The sequence below is a fragment of the Pinus tabuliformis genome, chromosome 9 (genome assembly GCF_031772625.1).
Source record: "Pinus tabuliformis cultivar Carrire ecotype Pingquan chromosome 9, CPIR1, whole genome shotgun sequence".
NCBI classification, from domain to species: domain Eukaryota; kingdom Viridiplantae; phylum Streptophyta; class Pinopsida; order Pinales; family Pinaceae; genus Pinus; species Pinus tabuliformis.
Genome location: NC_142307.1, coordinates 1228996939 through 1229018912, shown reverse-complemented (window position 1 = coordinate 1229018912; position 21974 = coordinate 1228996939). Strand labels below are relative to the sequence as shown.

Here is a 21974-nt window from a genome sequence, read left to right as displayed (position 1 = left end):
TGTCACGTGTCACTATTTCAGCCTTCAGCCCTGAAATTGCTACATGAAAAACTATAGTCTGTGCATTTTCAGCCACATTTTACAGAATTCAAATCCGATTTCTGAAACAAATGTTATGTCCATTTTCCTTAGGTCACCTGTTTGAGATAGACTTATGGAGCCCGACAAAACCCTAACTTCCTTAGAACATATCTCTGAAAATATAGTGAACCAAGATCTAAAATTGTTACACGAAGTTCTATGAGATTTCTACTCCACGTGGAAAAAATTTCAGCTTTTGAAGCCTAGTAGAAAAAATGTTATAGTGAAAAAGCCAAGATGGTTTGTTTGAAGAAGTGAAACCCTAGAATCTAAAGCTCTGGCCCCAAATGTTATGAAACCAACTCACAAAATAGAAGAAGAGATATATCAACGACTTCAAAATTAGCCTCTTCGAGGGGGAAACCTCCTTTACATTACACAAATGAACAATTATTGGATTATTCAAATGACAAAACCTCCTTTCTATATATAGGATTCTAAGGGGTCACAATATTAACAATATGGGGACTACATGGGCACAACAATAACAATAAGGGGGCTACACTGACAATAAAAATGAGGGAATAAACTAGTATTATAGAGACCTAACATAAATTTCCACCATGGTGTAGTGAAAGTTGTTTTATCTCGATCCTATGGATGTATCAAAATCTGATTATACCCGGAAAAGCCATCAAGCAATGAAATCCTCCTGGAACCAACTACCCATTGCAATATGTGGTCCATTTTAGGTAAGGGGTAATTTTATTTAAGAGACACCTTATTAAGGTTCCGAAATTCAACACATATTATTAGCTCTCTAGTATTTTTCCTCACTAGAACTAAATTTGACAGCCACTTAGAAAACCTCAAAGAGACAATAAACTTTGCGTCAAAAAGTTTTCTTACCTCCTTCTCAATTAAGGACAGAAAAATAGGGTTGATTCTCCTTAGCTTTTGCTTAAATTGTTTATGTCCTTCCTTGATAGGAATGGTGTGCTGGATGATGCTTGTATCATAGGCCTTCAAGTCTTCATACCCCCATGCAAAAACATCATAATACTCCTTCATGAGATCAATATATTTCTGCTTCTCTTCAGGACCTAAAGATTTAGAAAGTTTCACTATTTTAGGTATTTTTTAGTCCCTATGTTACAGTCTTCCACCTCAGTCTTAGTAGGTAGTATTTTAGGTTTATGAGCCACATCATTGAAATCAAACAATTCCTCCAAAGGAACTAAGCCTCTCAGGATCACATTGTCTTTCAACTGCAAAACTTCAAGGTCTACCTCATGCTTGTCAAGACTCTCCCTAGTTTGATTTATGTCAATTCCCTCTTCACCATTATCAAAAATATTTCCATCATCAATGTGCAGATTTAAAAATTCTCCTTTCAAAAAATTGTCCAATTGTTTATCATTATCAAAGACTTGCCAATATATGATGTTTCCCAGTACAATTGACCTGTGCTTTACCTCAATTTCATACTTCTTGTTCGGATGAATATGAATCTTAAATGTACTTGCTGAAGTAGCCAAGGCATTAGAAATTGCATTATTCTCTCTAGTAATCACAGACAAATTGTATTATGGAGAACATTGCAGAAAATCGAAAACAACATTTCTATATGCCCTCATTCTAGGATGCTTGGTTGAATACTCACCTTTAATTTTCTTTATGATTAGTTATGAGTCCCCATGGACTAAAATTGTTTTGGCTCCCAACATTTTCAAAAGCTGCAATACCAAAATCAGTTCTTCGTATTTAGTAACATTGTTTGTGCATTTGAAGAAAGTTTGTAAGAATAGGTCTTTGACTTCCCTACTTCAGGGCTCATAATCCACACATAATCTCTAGCCCCCTCCTTACTAACTGCACCATCAAATTCCATGTTCCACATGCCTTCTTCATCATCATCGGACTCTGATTTTGCTTCCAACATTTTACCTTCATTCTTTTCTGATTTGTTGTCCCTATTTTGAGCATCTTCTTCCAAACATATATCATTGTATAGAATGAATGAATCCATATCTAAATGCATAGAATAAACAAGATAATTAATTGGTTTGTCTTGAATGCTTACAATGTATTTCATGAGATTTTCCCTATACAAATTCCTTGGTTGTCCGAACACCGGGATAGTGGCACACGACAAGTCTAATTGGAGAGAGCCCTTTAATTTTGTACCCCAAGATTTCAGTAACATGAGCCTAATATGATAGTGATAAACCTTACTGGAGCTCCCTTTACTTGTAAAATGCATTAGGAGCGTAATATGATAATGATAAACCTTAATTAACCTCCCTTCACATGTGAAGTACCTTTGAATCACCTCCAGAAGTTTATTATGGTGGTCTTGTAAATAGCTTGTTAGACCAGCAAACCCATACCCTTTCCTATGTTTTTGTTTGAGAAAATATTTGAAATCAACCAGATCAAACTCCATACCCTTAAACCATTCCTCAACATTCAAAGGGATCTTAGTGGCCTCAGCTATTGATTGGGTTGTGATTGGAAAAGTAAGTGTTCCCACCTTTTCTTGAAAACCAACAAAACCTTTGGCAAACTCCTTAGTCAAGTGTAAATGATACCCCTAAATATTTTAAGAAAACCTCATACACCTCACCTGCTCAAAAGCCACTCTAATGGTTTGGTTTGCATTGATAATTGTGACATCTTGTTGATCAAATCGAACAATGGCACCTCCCTTGTGCTTCTTGTCTTTTGGAGTTGACATGATTATTCTCTTATAGCAATTAATAGTTTAGGATTATGAGCAATTTGTTGTGTGTGTAACAGTGGAGGAGTTATGATAACTTAAGCCCAATGATGAATTAAGAGACAACAAGCATAACACATAATACAAGACACTATAAACCTTCTCAGGAAAACCCTAAAACTTGCAATTTCATAACCAGTTGACAGAGAAACTTAATGGGATAGTCGCAATGCAGAAAAGAAGAAACACAACGCTCAAGGTTCTTTGGATTTTTAAGATCTTTAAGCATAAACACTAAGGGAAAGAAAATACAATTTAGTTTTGAGAGCATGGCATACATTGCATGTGGAGGCTACATGGAGAAAAACATGGATTTGGCAACGGGAAATGTGAAATATAAACCACTGTGTGGAATCACAACAACTAGGATAAAAACATAGTGCAAAGGTAGAAATGTAGCGATTTCAAAAAGGCAGAGACGATGAATTTATCCCTCTCGCAGGATTTTAAGACTTTTTTCTAGCTCCTACATGCAATTTGAAGATTCATTCAGGACTGAGGAACAAAGTTAGACTTAGATTTGCACCTGTGAAGAAAGGTTGACCATTGGTATGCAAGAATTGCAGTAATGTGTGGATTCATAATGCCCCTACCTCCCTTTCACAACGAACCAAAATGAGCAAGCCATGGCTTCCAATAGATATGTAGAAGAGCTTAATGATGTGGAATGAAGAGGAAAGTTCAAATACACTTGCAAAACGGTCTATAGCGGAAATGATGGTAATAATCATGAGTGGGAATGACAATCAAGAATGCGCAACACCATCCTAAAATTGCAGCGCTTGGGGAAAAGGAAAGGATTGTCCTTCTAACCCTTATTTTCCCTCTGAGATCATAACCTGTCATTGAAATGACATTAAAAGTGACTCACCACAACCTCTAAATCTGTGCCCAATCTATCTCATGATTGCTCTGATTTAGACTAAATTATTAAACTTAGGTAACCCACTTATGATTACCAAGGATTGTGACCAAACTATAATAACCAAGGACTTTATGATATGATCTTTGTACGCTTTCCATGGAAACAAAAACTTACTTATGATTACCCTTTAATAAGGAGACCTCATGAATTTATACATTTAGACTTTTAGAAAAATAAACAACTTTACATGACACTTAATCTAAATCTAAAACTCTTTGAACCATAATAGCTAGGGCATCATGATTATGTAAGGTCCCACCTTACCAACCATTAATAGTATAGAGAATTAAAGGTCACATAGAATAATATTACTCAATTTTTATTTTTTATTTTTGTTTACTCATAATATGACTAACTTAGCTATCATGTAATCATGTTACTTCAACTATTTCAATGTAAGAATATAACATAAGAATTTGGGGATAACTTTCCCTTAACATCACAAAATATATTGACCCAACAACATTTCCAAATTCATCAATTAAAATTCCCAATCCCAATTATCAAGCTAATGCTTCAATCATGAGAATTTTATAATGAATGTTGCAGTAAGAGAAATTAATGTTACAAATTTAGAAGCATATTGTTCTTCAAAATGTGTCAAGTAAAACAATGGACCTGCATAAATTGGTCACAAGTAGTTGTTTTCTAGAGTCATTGAGGCACAAGAATGCACCCATGAATACATGCAGTTCATACGAAACTTATTATGCTCATTTTCACAAATTCCTACAGAATTAGTCATTGTAAAATTGTTTCCAACAACAACCATTTTTTAAAATGAAAGCTTTAGATAATAAAAGTAACACCTACCTTATTCTCTATTCACACTTCAACAACTTATTAAATTCATTTTCACATTCATACAAAAACTTGCAGACATAGGAAGCTACATCCATTAAATAATCTATTCATAAATTTTCTAGTGCATAAAAGCTACAATAAGTAGGACATTTACTCTAACAATTTGTATGCACAAAAACTACATCCATTGAAGTTTTGACAAACACTTTGCAAGCATGCAATCTACAAACTACAACCATTGATGCATTTTGACAAACACTTTGCAAGCATGCAATCTACATCCATTGAGGCCTTTTAACAAACACTTTGCAAACATGCAATCTACAACCATTGAGGCATTTTGTCAAACACTTGGAAGCCACAATCTCTTAAGGAAATTTGACATGAATATAAGATTCTCCCTCAACCTATTTAGCTCATAAAATTTATATATTAATTCTTCAAATGAAAAAATATTTAAACAATGAATAAATCATCTTATTCTTTTACCCAAAACTTGACAACGAGCACACAAAGTTGTTGGCATTATGATTCAAGTGTTGTCCTTGATGGCAACTCACTCAGAGGATGGTACAGGTGCTCAGAGGTTGGTACAAGTGATGGCATCTTAATCAGAAGACAGATCTCAGTACAGCATGCCAAGGAAGCTCATACACGCCGTTTCGTTAAGCCCAAGTCGTGTGTACACGCTAGTTCGATTCATAAAAAGCGCGTGTATGTGGAAAGGTTCCTTTGGTCCATGGTGGTTAGTCCTTGGAAGTTGTGCCTATGATTTCGGACCATTGTGTCTCGACGGGCGTGTCGATCCCTAGTTTTGAAGTTGATGGTATTGTGTTACTATGGTTTTGGCTCTTGGTATTGAGCTAGGCCTAAGACTATATAAGGAGAAGAAGATCATTAGGCAATATCATCTTTCGACAAGGGCTTGAATATCTAAGAGTGAAAGAGATCTGATTTGCAGGTGCTGGGTTGCTTGATCTAAGCCAAGGAGAGATCACATTGGTTGATGGAAGACTAGATCTAAGGATAGATCGGGATCTAATGGTTTGAAATGCACTATCATGATATGGTTGATTATGCTTATTTCTAGATCTGGATATTGTCGCAATGCTATGTTCTGGGTCTAACTAATGTCTGGTACAGCTGCAAATTGAGAAAGTTTATTTTTAGATCTGTACGCAGGTTGGCTTCGGTAAAAGAGCGTGTATACGCGGGTTTGGCTCCTTGAAGTAGCGTATATCTTTTGAAGCTTGTTTTTGGGTTTACAGTGGGGTCTGACAGTTATTGCAGAGTTCTGTAGTCTGCTCTGTGTTCTGATAACTGGTGATTGACAGGGTTCAGTGATTCAGAGTTTGGTTGTTTTATGCTTCAATGATCTGTTGTGGAAATTGAATGAATTGTGGTCTTCAGATTGTAATGTTGTGCTTCAGGAATATTCAAGTCTGAAAATGTATGAAAGGTGATACCTGAAGAAAAGAAGATTGTAGGTCAGCACCTATGTACTAGTATCTTGGCTAGTACAAGAACAAAGGGGGTTGGAGCTCCCTTCCAAGGAAGTTTGGAGAACGAGAGAAGGTTGTAGCCTTCTGCAGGTTGTAGCCTGCGTACTGGTATAAGGCTGCACCAGTACAAAAGATTGTAAACTGAAGTTTCTTAAAGAAAGATAGAGATAACTTGCAGCAGGTGGTTTTCACCCACATTGGGTTTCCACCTTATATCTTGGTGTTCATGTGTGTGGCTTTTGATCCGTTCTGTTATACTGCATCTGCTTACTGTTAATGTGCTGAATAATGTCCTGATGAACTTAACTGAAGAATAAGCTAACTAAGTTATGAGTTTTCTGCTTATACGCTGTTTTATTTAGTCACAGTAGCGTGTACACGCTGTTTTACTTAACTGAAGTAGCGTATATGTTTCTGAGCATTGAAAAGGTTTGATTGATCTGATAATACTGATTCACCCCCCCTCTCAGTATTATTTCCAACAATTGGTATCAGAGCAGGTCCTTCAGGGAAGCTTGATCGCTTGAAGGTAGATCATTCATCATGAGCAACTACGAGAAAGAAGCATCAATCAGGCCACCGGTTTTTGATGGAACAAATTTCAATTATTGGAAGGTAAGAGTTACTGCATATCTTCAATCTCTTGGTACAGAAGTTTGGAACATTGTAGAAACAGGCTATGCTTTTCCTTCAGTTACTCCTACAGATCCAGCTGAGAAAAAGACATATGAAACAAATGCAAAAGCAGTCAATACTCTATTAGGAAGTATATCCCAAACAGAATTCATGAAGGTCATGCACTTCAAATCAGCAAAAGAGATATGGGACAAAATGATCACTAGCTATGAAGGAGATGAACAGGTAAAGGAAGCTAAACTTCAAACTCTCAGGATTCAATATGAGACTCTCAAGATGTATAATGATGAAAGTGTGGCAAATTATTTTCTTCGGGTAGACGAGATTGTTAATTGTATGAAAAATTTGGGTGAAGAAATAAAAGAGACTATAGTAGTTTCAAAGATTCTAAGATCATTATCCCCCAAGTTTGAATCTAAAGTATCTGCAATAGAAGAAAAGGAAAATCTCAAAGTTCTCACTATGTCTCAGTTACATGGAATTCTAACTGCTTATGAAATGAGAAAGGGAGGTCCATCAGACAGAAGGGAAGCTGCTTTTAAGGCATCAGGAAAAGAAGATTACTATGAGGCAAGCCATGTTCCAGAAGAAGAGGAAGAAGAATCAAATTTTGTCAGAAATCTTCAAAGGGGTGCTGGAAGGTTCAGAGGTAAGCTACCTTTCAAATGCTTTGCTTGTGGAAGAGTAGGTCATTATGCTGCAAAATGTCCTAATAAAGATAAAGGAAAAGAACCTGCTAGATGGAATAAGAAACAAAGTGCAAATAAGAAAAGCTACTACACCCATGAAGATAGTGATGGCTTATCAAACAGTGATGAAGATGAACAAGGTAATAAATATAAGCTATTAATGGCATTTGAAGATGATGATTATGAGGATGCTGTAGATGTGGATAATCTCTATAATGAAATTACTAGACTCAAGAGATGCATAGAAGAAAAGAGTGTGATCATTGATACTTTGCAATTTCAAATTGATGAAAAGGAAAAACATCTTGAAAAACTAGAAGGTGAAATTGTTGGTCTCAGAAAAGAAATTGAGAAAACAAAAGCTATTAATCTTAAGTTTGTCAAAGGATCTGAAACTTTGGATGAGATTATCAATGTGCAGCGGTCTCCTCTAAACAAGACAGGTTTGGGCTATAATGGAGAAACCTCTAAAGCATCCACCTCAAAGAGTTATCTTGATGCAGCAAGAAGAAATGAGCAGAAGAACAATGAAGATAATCAGGTAAAGCAGGGACGAATTACAAACAGAAACTATCAGGGACAATCCTTCTTAAGGGTGAACAAAAGCTACAACCAACCACAGGTAAAATCTTCTCAGTTTGGCACAAGAATAGATGAAAATAGAAATTACAATCAGTTGGCTGGTAGATTCAATAACCGCAGAAGCTTCTTCAATGGACAATGCTTTTCTTGCCATAACTTTGGTCACAAAGCAGCTCAATGTGTTGCATATAAAACAATCATGACTAGGGAAGCTCAAAAACAAAGAAGTATGACAGGGATTACAAAGAGGACCTATAACAACTTTTCGGTTCTTGAAAATGAAGTTGAATGTTCTATTTGCAATAATTTTGGTCATAAAGAATCTGAATGCAGGAGCAGGTTTCAGGAGAAAAAGGAACAAGCCACGAGCACCAAAAAATGGAGAATAAAAGAACCTCAGACAGAAAGATGTGGGATAGCGTTTTATGCAGAAGGACAGGAAAATCTATGGTACATTGACAGTGGATGTTCGAAACATATGACAGGTGATAAAGAAAAACTTGAATCTTATTCTACTTTAGAAAAGGGAAAGAAAGTTTCTTTTGGAAATGATACTCCTGCAACTATAAAAGGAAAAGGTATTGCTCCTTTGAAAGAAAAGGTCAAGGCTGGAAATGTTTTGTATGTTGATGGATTAAAGCATAATCTTCTAAGTGTCAGTCAGATGTGTGATCAAAAAACCGAGGTTATTTTCAGATCGAATGGATGTCTTGTTCGTGATCTTGATACAGGTAAAACAATTCTCAAAGGCAAAAGAACTCCAAATAATCTGTACATATTTGAAGAAGGACAACAACAATGCTATCTTAGCAAGGATGAAGAGCACTGGCTATGGCATCGAAGGTTGGGACATCTAAGCTTCTCACAAATAAGAAAAGCATGCAAATATCAGGCAGTTCGCGATCTTCCAGATATCAAAATTCCAGACAACACTATATGCAAATCTTGTCAGTTTGGAAAGCAAACCAGAACTAACTTTCCAGAAAAGGAAGGATCAGCTAGCTTGCCTCTTGAGCTAGTCCATACAGATGTATGTGGTCCATTTAGGAAAAGGACACCTCGAGGAGAAGAATATCTGATATTATTCATTGATGATTTCTCAAGGTTTGTTTGGTTAGGGCTTATGAAGCACAAAGATGAAGCATTCGAAAAATTCAAATCCTTCAAAGCATTGGCTGAAAATGAATCAGGACACAAAATTAAGTGCCTCAGATCTGACAGAGGTGGGGAGTTCACATCAAATGAATTTTTCGATTTCTGCGATGAACATGGGATAAGAAGAGAATTCTCTACAGCTAGAACTCCTCAGCAAAATGGGGTTGTGGAAAGAATGAACAGAACTATCCAACAAATGGCTCGTGCTATGCTCGATGAATCAGGTACTCCTGCAACCTTCTGGGGTGAAGCTGCACATGCTGCTGTTATCATTCTTAACAAAACAAATGTCCGAGTAAACAGCACTCAAACACCTCATGAGCTTTGGAGTGGTAAAACTCCTTCCGTGAAGCATTTCAAAATCTTTGGGAGCAAATGTTATATTAAGAATACTGATGAGCAACTTGGCAAACTTGAACCTAGAGCAGATGAGGGCATTCTTCTTGGTTATTCTCCACATAGCAAAGCATACAAGTGCTACAATAAAAGACTTGGCAGAATTATTGACAGTATTGATATAGTGGTTGATGAGAAGGGATATATTCCTAGGCAAGTTCATCATGAAGACATTGAAGAAGATGAAGGTTACTCTCAAAGGCGAAATGATGAAGAAGAAGAACCGCAAGAAGAAGAAGAATCTCAAGAAGAACCAGAGGAGCAGACAAGAATAGAAGAGAAGACTCCATCCAGATATGTCCAAAAGAATCATCCAGAAACTCAGATTGTGGGGCAGAAAGAAGCAGGAGTACAAACAAGAAGGACACTTGCAGAAGCTTCAAGCTACTTGGCTCTACTCTCCTCCATTGAACCACAAAATGTGAAAGAAGCATGCAAAGATGAATGTTGGGTCAAAGCAATGGATGAAGAACTTGAGCAAATCGAAAGGAACAACACTTGGGAATTAGTTCCTAGACCAAAAGATAAGAATGTAATAGGAACAAAATGGGTCTTCAAGAATAAGTTAAATGAAAATGGAGAAGTAATTAGAAACAAGGCCAGACTTGTTTGTAAAGGGTATGCACAGCAAGAAGGAATAGATTTTGAAGAGACCTTTGCTCCTGTGGCAAGACTAGAGGCCATCCGAATGTTCCTTGCTCTCTCAAGTTTTCAAAACTTCAAGGTATTTCAAATGGACGTGAAATCAGCCTTCCTAAATGGAGACTTAGAAGAAGAAGTATATATTGAGCAGCCAGATGGGTTCATTCTTGGAAATGATCCAAACCTTGTATGCAGATTGAAAAAGGCACTCTATGGGCTCAAACAAGCTCCAAGGGCTTGGTACTATCGGTTGGACAAATATCTTCACCAACAAGGCTTTTCAAAAGGATCAGCAGATAGCAATCTCTATATAAAAGTTGAAAATAACAAATTGCTAATCCTTGTTGTTTATGTAGATGATATTATTTTTGGCAGCAATGAAGAGACCATGAGTCAAAACTTTGCCTTGGTTATGCAGAAAGAATTCGAAATGTCACTTCTTGGAGAATTGACATATTTTCTTGGATTGCAAATCCAACAAAATGAAGGAGGTATCTTCTTGTCTCAAACCAAATACCTCAAGCAGATCTTGAAGAAGTATGGCATGGAAGAGTCAAAGCCAGTATGTACACCCATGGTTACAGGATGCAGCCTCAGTGCAAATGATGAATCAGCAGCTTTTTACCAACCCACTTATAGATCCATGATTGGGAGTTTGCTTTATTTGACAGGTACTCGACCAGATATTACACATGCAGTAGGAATAGTTGGAAGATTTCAAGCCAACCCAAAGGAAACTCATCTTCAGGCAGTCAAAAGAATCTTCAAATATCTTCAAGGGACCCAAAACTATGGCTTATGGTATCCTAGAAATACTGATCTCACTCTTCATGCTTACACAGATGCAGATTGGGCTGGAAGTGTGGATGATAGGAAAAGCACAAGTGGAGGTGCTTTCTTCATGGGTTCCAGATTAGTATCTTGGTTCAGGAAGAAACAAAGTTCGATTGCCCTATCTACAGCTGAAGCAGAATATGTGGCTGCAGCATCTTGTTGCACACAACTTCTTTGGATGATGCAGACCTTGCAGGACTTTCAAATCACTTGCACTCCACCTGTCTCTATCTTATGTGATAATACAAGTGCAATCAGCATTTCAAAGAATCCTGTCATGCACTCAAAGACCAAGCACATACCAATCAAGTACCATTTTCTTCGGGAACAAGTGCTTGAGCAGAAGGTCAAGTTGGAGTATGTTCCTTCTAAGGAGCAAGTTGCTGATATTCTCACAAAACCACTGCCCAGGGAAACTTTTGAATATCTCAGACAAAAGCTGGGAGTAGTTGATGCTTCATCCTGTTGTTGAAGATTGTTTGTTCTACAGAAAAGTTGGTATACGCAGGTTACGGAAGGGATATGAGCGTATACACGCGGATTTATGTTGGGTAAGTCACGTGTATGCTGGATGCTTGTTGCAGAAAGAATATCCGCGTACATACGCTGTTTTATACAGGATAAAACGCGTATATGAAGTTCTGAACAGCAAGGGAAAACTCTGAAGTTCTGAACAGCAATAGGAATGTCAGAATTCTTCAGGCACAGTTTCAGGGAGTACAACAGGCACAGGTTCAGGGGAGCAGCTCAAAAGTCTCATAAAGCATTGTTGGCATTCAGATGTTTTGGTTGTTGGTTTCAGGAGAAGGAGCTCAGAAAGAAATTCTGGTTGCTGATCTAACAAGATGTTTATCAGATGCTGCTGGTGTCTTTCCTAAGTCTTGGTCTAGATCTGTTGTCTCTATGTCATGTATCTCTCTTGTCATATCTCTTTTATGGTGTCAAGGTCATGTAACGGCCTATGTTGGTTTCCCCACTATGCCTGGGATGAATGCTGTAATATAATTGGTTGTTTCTGATATGTCCCCTCTTGGTAGGGAGTATGGATGTATGTATTGAGTCTTTTGGTGATAGGAAGGTCCCTTATGGTGTATAAATCTTGGTTCTTGTTGAAGAACATCTTTTTCAGATCTGGCCCACTGTCAGGGGGAGCACGAGTCAGCACAGCCAAGCAGAGGTATCAGCATGTACTCAGGGGGAGCACAGCCCTTTGCTCTTGATGTCAAAGGGGGAGAGTGACTTGGTGTGGTGGTTGCCATCAAGTCCAAAGGGGGAGATTGTTGGCATTATGATTCAAGTGTTGTCCTTGATGGCAACTCACTCAGAGGATGGTACAGGTGCTCAGAGGTTGGTACAAGTGATGGCATCTTAATCAGAAGACAGATCTCAGTACAGCATGCCAAGGAAGCTCATACACGCCGTTTCGTTAAGCCCAAGTCGCGTGTACACGCTAGTTCGATTCATAAAAAGCGCGTGTATGTGGAAAGGTTCCTTTGGTCCATGGTGGTTAGTCCTTGGAAGTTGTGCCTATGATTTCGGACCATTGTGTCTCGACGGACGTGTCGATCCCTAGTTTTGAAGTTGATGGTATTGTGTTACTATGGTTTTGGCTCTTGGTATTGAGCTAGGCCTAAGACTATATAAGGAGAAGAAGATCATTAGGCAATATCATCTTTCGACAAGGGCTTGAATATCTAAGAGTGAAAGAGATCTGATTTGCAGGTGCTGGGTTGCTTGATCTAAGCCAAGGAGAGATCACATTGGTTGATGGAAGACTAGATCTAAGGATAGATCGGGATCTAATGGTTTGAAATGCACTATCATGATATGGTTGATTATGCTTATTTCTAGATCTGGATATTGTCGCAATGCTATGTTCTGGGTCTAACTAATGTCTGGTACAGCTGCAAATTGAGAAAGTTTATTTTTAGATCTGTACGCAGGTTGGCTTCGGTAAAAGAGCGTGTATACGCGGGTTTGGCTCCTTGAAGTAGCGTATATCTTTTGAAGCTTATTTTTGGGTTTACAGTGGGGTCTGACAGTTATTGCAGAGTTCTGTAGTCTGCTCTGTGTTCTGATAACTGGTGATTGACAGGGTTCAGTGGTTTAGTGATTCAGAGTTTGGTTGTTTTATGCTTCAATGATCTGTTGTGGAAATTGAATGAATTGTGGTCTTCAGATTGTAATGTTGTGCTTCAGGAATATTCAAGTCTGAAAATGTATGAAAGGTGATACCTGAAGAAAAGAAGATTGTAGGTCAGCACCTATGTACTAGTATCTTGGCTAGTACAAGAACAAAGGGGGTTGGAGCTCCCTTCCAAGGAAGTTTGGAGAACGAGAGAAGGTTGTAGCCTTCTGCAGGTTGTAGCCTGCGTACTGGTATAAGGCTGCACCAGTACAAAAGATTGTAAACTGAAGTTTCTTAAAGAAAGATAGAGATAACTTGCAGCAGGTGGTTTTCACCCACATTGGGTTTCCACCTTATATCTTGGTGTTCATGTGTGTGGCTTTTGATCCGTTCTGTTATACTGCATCTGCTTACTGTTAATGTGCTGAATAATGTCCTGATGAACTTAACTGAAGAATAAGCTAACTAAGTTATGAGTTTTCTGCTTATACGCTGTTTTATTTAGTCACAGTAGCGTGTACACGTTGTTTTACTTAACTGAAGTAGCGTATATGTTTCTGAGCATTGAAAAGGTTTGATTGATCTGATAATACTGATTCACCCCCCCTCTCAGTATTATTTCCAACAAAAGTTGGTAGCAACAATCTGCAAAATTGCCCAGATTTACAATTTGGGTTTTGAAAAGTATATTTTTGGAATAAAATTGAGGGTTACAGGTCCATATGGCATGGAAAACCCCTGATGTTTTCCTAAATCGGTACGAAACCACACATAGATTCATTTTTAAAAACTAGCAAATATGTTGACTCCAGGAATTTCATTTACTATTTTTTTCGAACAGATGACACACAAGCTTGAATCTACAGTTTTGAAAAACAAATAACAACCTATAATTAAATTATAATTACTTATGTATTGTCTAAATGCCTTTAAAAATCATTGCATCGACTGTAAGTGAATTGAAGGGCTTTGAGATTCATCACAAATTAGTTTCATTCAATCATTCCTACAAACCCATGGCAAGCATCCTGAACTATTGCAATACATAATGATTGAAAATTACCTCAATGATTCTCTTTAAAACTCTTGTCTTCCATCTTGTTTTTTTTTAACATTTTTATTTCAACGACTAATCTAGTGAATCCTCCTGGTATATTTTAGGTATGCATCCATTTCCTGCTCTGGTAGGCTGCAAGTTAACACTTATTCATGCATAATGATAAAAATAATAATATCATTTCTATATCACGTATTTTGTCAAACACTTTGCAAAATATCCTGAAACCCTTTCTAAAACATGTCTCTAATTACATGAAACAAAACCATAACTCATGAACTCTTACCCAAGTCCTTTGGAATTTCTTTATTGCCATTACCTTCAACAATATTTGTCTTTCCTTTCTCAAATGCTACAATACCAATGTTAGTACAATAGACTACACCAATAATAATTCCATAACATCTTGAGATCTAAACATCCATTCATATAGACCACTCTTAGTCTTCATTTTCAACTATCCAATAAGATTCGAAATAACATAAGATTAAACAAAAATTATACTCTTACAATAATTTAAATTTCTACTCTTTATTTTATGCTAAAGATATACTATAATTTTAGGACAATAAAAATTATACTTGAAGAGATATTCAACTCCAACCGCTAAGAATATGATCCATATTTGATCCCTTAACCAGCTCATTTGAACCATCCAGTTTTCCACCCAACCATATCCAGGGAGAACTTCTCCCCCTGGAACCCCCAAGCTATAAGAGCTCATAAACAATACCAAAATATAGCAGTAGAGAGATATCCAAGGCAAGCCGAGGAAGATAAGTTTCACTTCCTCCCAACAGGACTCATGGTCAGCTCCACCAGGTAGGGCAACATAGGAATTTAGTTTAGGAATTTCAAAATCATTTCAAAAGAAATTGGCTACTCTCCAAGTCTCTCACTTTCATAACATTTTTCAAATCTCTCCATCTATTGGTATCAAAATGCACCTCCCTCTCCCCCTAAGTGAGAATACATGAGACAAATATATAGGAGGAGCAACAAATTCTTGTCATAAAGGAGAAGTAATATGCATGCCTTGTATTCCATTTAGATGAGTGTAACTCATTCCATTAAGGAGAGGTATGCATTCCTTAGTTAAGGAGACTATAACTTATGCATTAAAGAGAGTGTAAGAGGAATATTTATGACATGTCTTTAATGAGTGTAAGAGGAATATGCCATTCTTTGATGAGTGCATAAAATAGAGTGTAATGTATTATTAAAAGAGAGAGATTTACATAGAGCCATGAGAGTCATCAAGGAGAGAGGTGTGAAGTGATTGAGGAGATGAAGGTGACTTGTAATTCCCTTTTAATAATAATATCATAGTTTCACAAAAGATAATAATAATATTAATAATGGATTTAAGACTTCTGTGGTTTATATCTTCTAACTTAGTAACCGGATTAAAATAAATGAAAAGGTTAAAACAACCGACATCCTCTTAAATCTTCTCTCCTCAAAAACTATTTAAACCCTAATTCAAGCTCTTCTTCTATCAACATTCAAGAAGTCCCGATGATGGATCCTTGTTGGGATTTGAAACGTTGACGACAAATGGTTTTTACTGTGGGTTCTCCGGTTACTAAGTTAGAATATTAATAATATTAATAATATTGAGCATTAAGCCGAGATTGAACTATTAGGATTGATTAATGATAAGTTAAGTGATTTTCCTTCAACGATACTTGATTCCCAATTTATGCAAGGTGATTTACTATTTTGGAAAGTTATGCTTGAGATGCTAGACATGACTTTTTATTTTTAGAAAGTTACTCTAGGATTGTTAGACAAGAGGTTGTATTAAGTAAATTCACCCCTGAGCTTCCCATGAGTGGTATTTTTCTTCCAGAGAATAGGGATTCTGCACCGTTATTGCATGCATCTCCGTGCCTTAGTAGATTGAGGACTCCGCGCCCTGATCTACTCTAAAGATCCAAGATTCCACACCTTGTTCTTTTTAAATATTCAGGACTTTGTGCCCCAAACATTTTATTATAGACACAAGACTCCACATATTTATTTGTCATGGATTTAGGACTCCATGCCCTAATTTTCATGGCTTTTCATCTACTCTGCTTTGAAACTGCACGCTTCACTTTAAGGTACTGATTGTGAGCTCATACTCGTCTGATGGTTTGTTAGTAAGGCCTTGTTCCAAGACCTGTACACATCACAATCTCTTAGATCAAAGGAATCAATGAATTTCATAATTAACTTACTCACATTTTACCAAAGATTGTGCATGAATTCCACAACCATTTTGATTCTAGAGAAATTACTTCTGCAGCCATTTAGAATTTGAACATCCTTGTTTGAAAATAACCACGTTCCTTATCACATCCTGGTCAATACAAGATTAAGCATATAAAATCATAAAAATCATGTATCATGACTTCCAAAGTCATTTATAATTTGAGAATCCTTGTTTGCAAATAACTATGTCCCCTACAACATCTTGCTCATTACAAGATTAAACATATATAATCATATAAATCATGTATCATCCATAAATCATAATTAACCATATGTTCCACATAACCATGATCATTCATGGATCTACGTGTCTCAATCTTGAATCAAAATCCATGTCATACACCTATTGCCAAACTAGGACACCAAAAGAGAAAACATCGATAATATTCTCTTAACCAAAATCAATTCTTATACTCACAACCATAGATATTATCCTAAGCACACAACAACTAGGTGACCCAAACCAAGTCTATAGAATATAATCATGTACATAAGTTTCTCACGCATAATATTATATCATTATATCAAAATCACCCTCTCTAAGTGTCATCAAAGCTATCTCACCAAGAAGGGACACTACATACTCCCCCTCTTGGGCTAAACTTGGCCCGAAGTTTTTCCTATAGTCATAAGATACTTATTTATGTTTGATTCTCCTATCACTAAGGTGTTAACCTTATTTATATGTATTTGATATATTTTTCTTCATGTCAAACCATAGTTTATTGTTTTCTAAATTGGAAGCAACTCCATGAAAACCGAAACATACCATTCTTAATCAAGTATAAAATATATACATGCCATATTAGGCATGTTTCTATATAAAATTCCAAATATTTCTATATCAAAACCAGCCATACAATTTATAGTACCATATCAAAATACTATTTTATGTAATTGATATGACATCTAATTAAGATATCTATAATAATTTGATATTCTACATGTTCTTCTTTTTCATAGTCTACATGAATCCTACATGTGTCATATTCTTGGTTCTATAGTACGTTGAGCTTGCCAAGCTATAAATAGCTCACACATTGGTTGTAAAAAAACAATAATGGTCCATCCCATCTCACAATCAAATTTGCATACAAGAAGCATAAAATCATCCACATACAATTGCCAGTGAAACTATGCAACAAAACATGATGTCATATATAAAACCCACTCTTACATCTCACTTAATTTATGTCTTCTCAATCCAAGTTTCCCCTTTTCATTCCATAAGACATTCTTGCAATAAAAATCTTTAGGATCTACCTATAGTTTTTACGAAATGCTTACTCTTTAGGAAAAATCACAATTTTAGGTTTAAGACACCAATTTTTTTAACTAACAAGCTAAGGTTCCATACAGTCCTCATTGACCCACTTTTTTATTATAGACCATTCCTTTGATTCCCATAATCTTCATTATTATTCACTTATCTTACTTTACAATCAATTATGAATGATTCAGTTAGAAGATATTCATTCCAAAAATAATTAAATATATCTTTTCGAAAGTGGCTTGTAATCAAGTACAACTTCTGTAATTATACAAATACAATATCCATATTATTGAATCTATCTTGATAACTATAAGTCAACTTGTTTTCCCACTATAAAATCACTTGTGATTTCTATTCAATAATTAATCAATCCATTTGGTTTCACGTCTTATTCCTTACTATTAATACATACACACACAAAAAAACAAGTTATTAAAACCATACATTTCTCAAATTATGAAGAATCTTGTGGATTTTAAATAAGATTTAGACTACCATAAAGATATTCCTAGCTTAAGGATTAGGTTTTTTTTTTATACTACCTCTCAAAAGATTATAACCTTTTGCAAGATTAATAACTACTCATACAACTACACATCCAAGAAAAAAAGTCCTAAATCCTTCAATCTCTTCCATTCCACATATAATACAATCATCTTAGGCTTCTAAATCATGCAAGAATTCCAATTCATCAAAATGTGATCTCACTCTCCTTCAATTTCTCCCTCAAAAAAAATCACTTCTTGTAAAACAAGAACTCAACTAAGATTTTCATTAATCACATACCTTTTTCTTTAAGTTCAAATAAAACAAAGTTCTCACCACATAAAATGTTTATCTTCTAAACATGTTATTCTCTTAACTATTTACGTGTTAATCAAATTCCAAGAAAGTAGTTCATCAAGTTCATAAAAAATATGAATTTTGACTCGATCACCTAACTAGAAATAGTTTAGAGCAGTTCATGAGTTCAATCCTCATAATTTCTCTAATTAATTTGGTTAAATATAATTCAACCAATATTCAACTGACAAAATAATTAAAGAGACTATTATGGATTTCATATACCTAATTTTTCTTGAGCCAATAGAAAAGATATTTCATCAACTTATCACAATAATATTTTTCTATGTTTCAATCATTTGAAAACGATTTTATTTCTACCTAAATCCAACACATACAAAATAATTAAAATACTAGAGGATAGATACCTAGTTCACACTTGACTCCATATATTAAAATCAATTATTCCAAACATTCTAAACCACCTAATGGTGTTCAGTATACCAATATTAGTATCTTCATTTGTAATAAAAATAAAATAATGAATTTAACTATCAAGATAATACTTGTTACAAATCTCTATCCATTTAACTTTAATTACACATAATCAATCCTCCTTAATCATGTCTATGAAATTTCATCAAAATATTTTTGTTCATTCTAATGAGAAGAATTACTTAGCTCATAGATATATGTTAATATGGATTCCACACCCACACCTTACCTCATTACTTAGCTCATAGATATATGTTAGTATGGATTCCACACCCATACATTTGTTCATAAATATATGCCAATATGGATTCCACACCCATAGAAAATTTATGGAAAACATAACCTTCAAGTGTTCCTTCAAATGGCTTCCACAACCCTTCATGCACCAATCATTTAAGCCTCTTATTTATTAGGAAGGTCATACCTTAGCCTAGTATTTGAGTAATTTGAAGTTATTTACTGCAAAAATTCAACCCAAACTACACAAAGTCATGTCAAAGAAATCATAGGAATTCCATTCTTACTCATTAAGAATGTATTCCCAAATCATATTTAAACACATCAAATTAATGCACATACATTACTCTTGAATCTACATTCACAGTTAAAAGTGACATCCTTCAAGGTAGTAGCTATTAAGTTTCAATTAGTGTAGGTAAGAAAAGAGTCAAAATACAAGGAAATGGAGCCGGGGAGCACGATGAACCCACCTTCAAGCACAATGCCAAACGAGGAAGAGGGCAATCAGGTGAAACCTATGGAAGAAGAACCTGAGAGCATCGACCCGAATGGATTGAACATTCTAGAGCTGGAGTTAGCATGCAAAACAAAAACCTATGACAACATCACTGAATCCCAACTCAATAAGCTGGAGGTAGTCATTTCCAGAGCTTATCAGCAGCAACAGCTAGGGATTCAACCCGGAAGCCAATGGAATGGAAGCCAACCCCCAAAAGAATCAAAGAAAAGAGGAAGGAAAACAGATCTGCAGAGAACCAGTGACATCCTTCAAGGTAGTAGCTATTAAGTTTCAATTAGTGTAGGTAAGAAAAGAGTCAAAATACAAGGAAATGGAGCCGGGGAGCACGATGAACCCACCTTCAAGCACAATGCCAAACGAGGAAGAGGGCAATCAGGTGAAACCTATGGAAGAAGAACCTGAGAGCATCGACCTGAATGGATTGAACATTCTAGAGCTGGAGTTAGCATGCAAAACAAAAACCTATGACAACATCACTGAATCCCAACTCAATAAGCTGGAGGTAGTCATTTCCAGAGCTTATCAGCAGCAACAACTAGGGATTCAACCCGGAAGCCAATGGGATGGAAGCCAACCCCCAAAAGAATCAAAGAAAAGAGGAAGGAAAACAGATCTGCAGAGAACCATTGAGATCGGGAGGCTCCTGCTAGACTCTGGAAGGTATGCGAAATTGACAAAGTATTACAAACCCACTGCAAATAGTGAACCATGAAGCTAGTCTCCTGGAATTTAAGAGGGCTCAACAGCCCAGGGAAACTAAGAATGCTAAAAAACATGATTAAAATGGAGAAGCCACAAATATGCTTCCTCCAGGAAACAAAATGTAACAGTAATACCTTAGGTAGCATCCTCACGAAGGCATGGCCAGGTTGCCGCTCAGTGGCAGTAGACGCATCTGGAGCATCAGGGGGGTTAGCCATTGCATGGAATGAACAAGCAATAGATCTCTCAGATTTCCACGCCTCCCACCATCTAATACAGGCGGCTTTTCACATTCTGGGCACGAATGTTCATGGCAACCTCTCAAATGTGTACTTCCCACAGGACACAGGGAGCAAAATAGCACTTCTAAATACCATAGAGGCACTGAACAACAACAGAAGGTACCCTCTATGGATTGTCGGGGGAGATTTCAACATGATCACAAAGCTAGAGGAAAAGAAAGGAGGGAGGAACAGACTGGAACAAGAAACCAACCACTTCAAGAACTTCATACAAAATGCCTCCCTCATAGACATGCCATTCTGCAATGGCACGTTCAGCTGGAGCAACCGCAGAGCTGGAAAACACCAAATCGCCTCCAAACTCGATCGCATCCTCATCTCAGATAATGCGATTCATTTGGGAGGAGATTTTTCAGCAGCTATACTTCAGCACACGGGCTCGGACCACTGGCCGATAGCTCTTCAATGGCAACGACCTGGGGATCAAACGCGCAGACCCTTCCGCTTTGAAGGTTTTTGGATCACGCACCCTGAGTTCAAAGACTTTGTAAAATCCATATGGACCTCCTTCACTCCTCCAGAGGGATCCAAGATGTATCAATTTCAGCAGAAGCTCCGGTACCTCAAAGGCCACCTAAAGAGATGGAACAGAGAAACCTTTGGAGACATCTTCAAAGCTCAGCAATCTCTCAACTTGGAACTAACAGACCTCCATCAGAAGATAATCACAGAAGGGCACACTGAAGGGACTCTAGAACAGGAAAGGCGCATCCATAGTCAGCTTCAGGACAGGCAGAAGCAGGAGGAGGTATACTAGAAGCAAAAATCCCGAATAAGATGGTTGAAGGAAGGAGAGCGCAACACCAAATTCTTCCATAGAACCACAATACAGAGAAGAATGCATAATAATATCCCATTCATCCAGAAGCAAGGAGGAGAAAAGCTAGAAAAGCATGAGGAAATAGAAGCAGAATTACGTAATCACTTCAATCAGATACTACAGGAGCCCGAAGGAGACAGGAGAATAGCAATCGAAAAAATCACTAGCAACGTGCCCAGAATCGTCAAGGAAGAACACAATGAGCTTCTCCTTCGCCCAATATCGCCTCAGGAGGTAGATGAAGCGATGTTCCAGCTCAAAGAAGGAAAAGCACCAGGGCCCGACGGATTCACATCCACGTTCTTTCACACCTTTTGGGAGCTGATCAAACAAGAGGTTTGGCAAATGGTGGAAGAATCGAGAGCCCTCCACTGGATGCTACCAGCTCTCAACACAACGTTCATAGCCCTGATCCCTAAGGAGAAGGAAGCCA

At 36.9% G+C, this 21974-nt stretch overlaps 1 protein-coding gene across 1 annotated transcript; it reads left to right on the top strand.

Moving 5' to 3' along the window:
* Window positions 1-20500: 20500 nt before the first annotated feature.
* LOC149152970 (uncharacterized) lies at window positions 20501-21478 on the top strand. Its single transcript, XM_089443651.1, has one exon. It carries the CDS (start codon window positions 20501-20503, stop codon window positions 21476-21478), a length of 978 nt encoding a protein of 325 aa, XP_089299777.1.
* The last annotated feature ends 496 nt before the right edge of the window (window positions 21479-21974 follow it).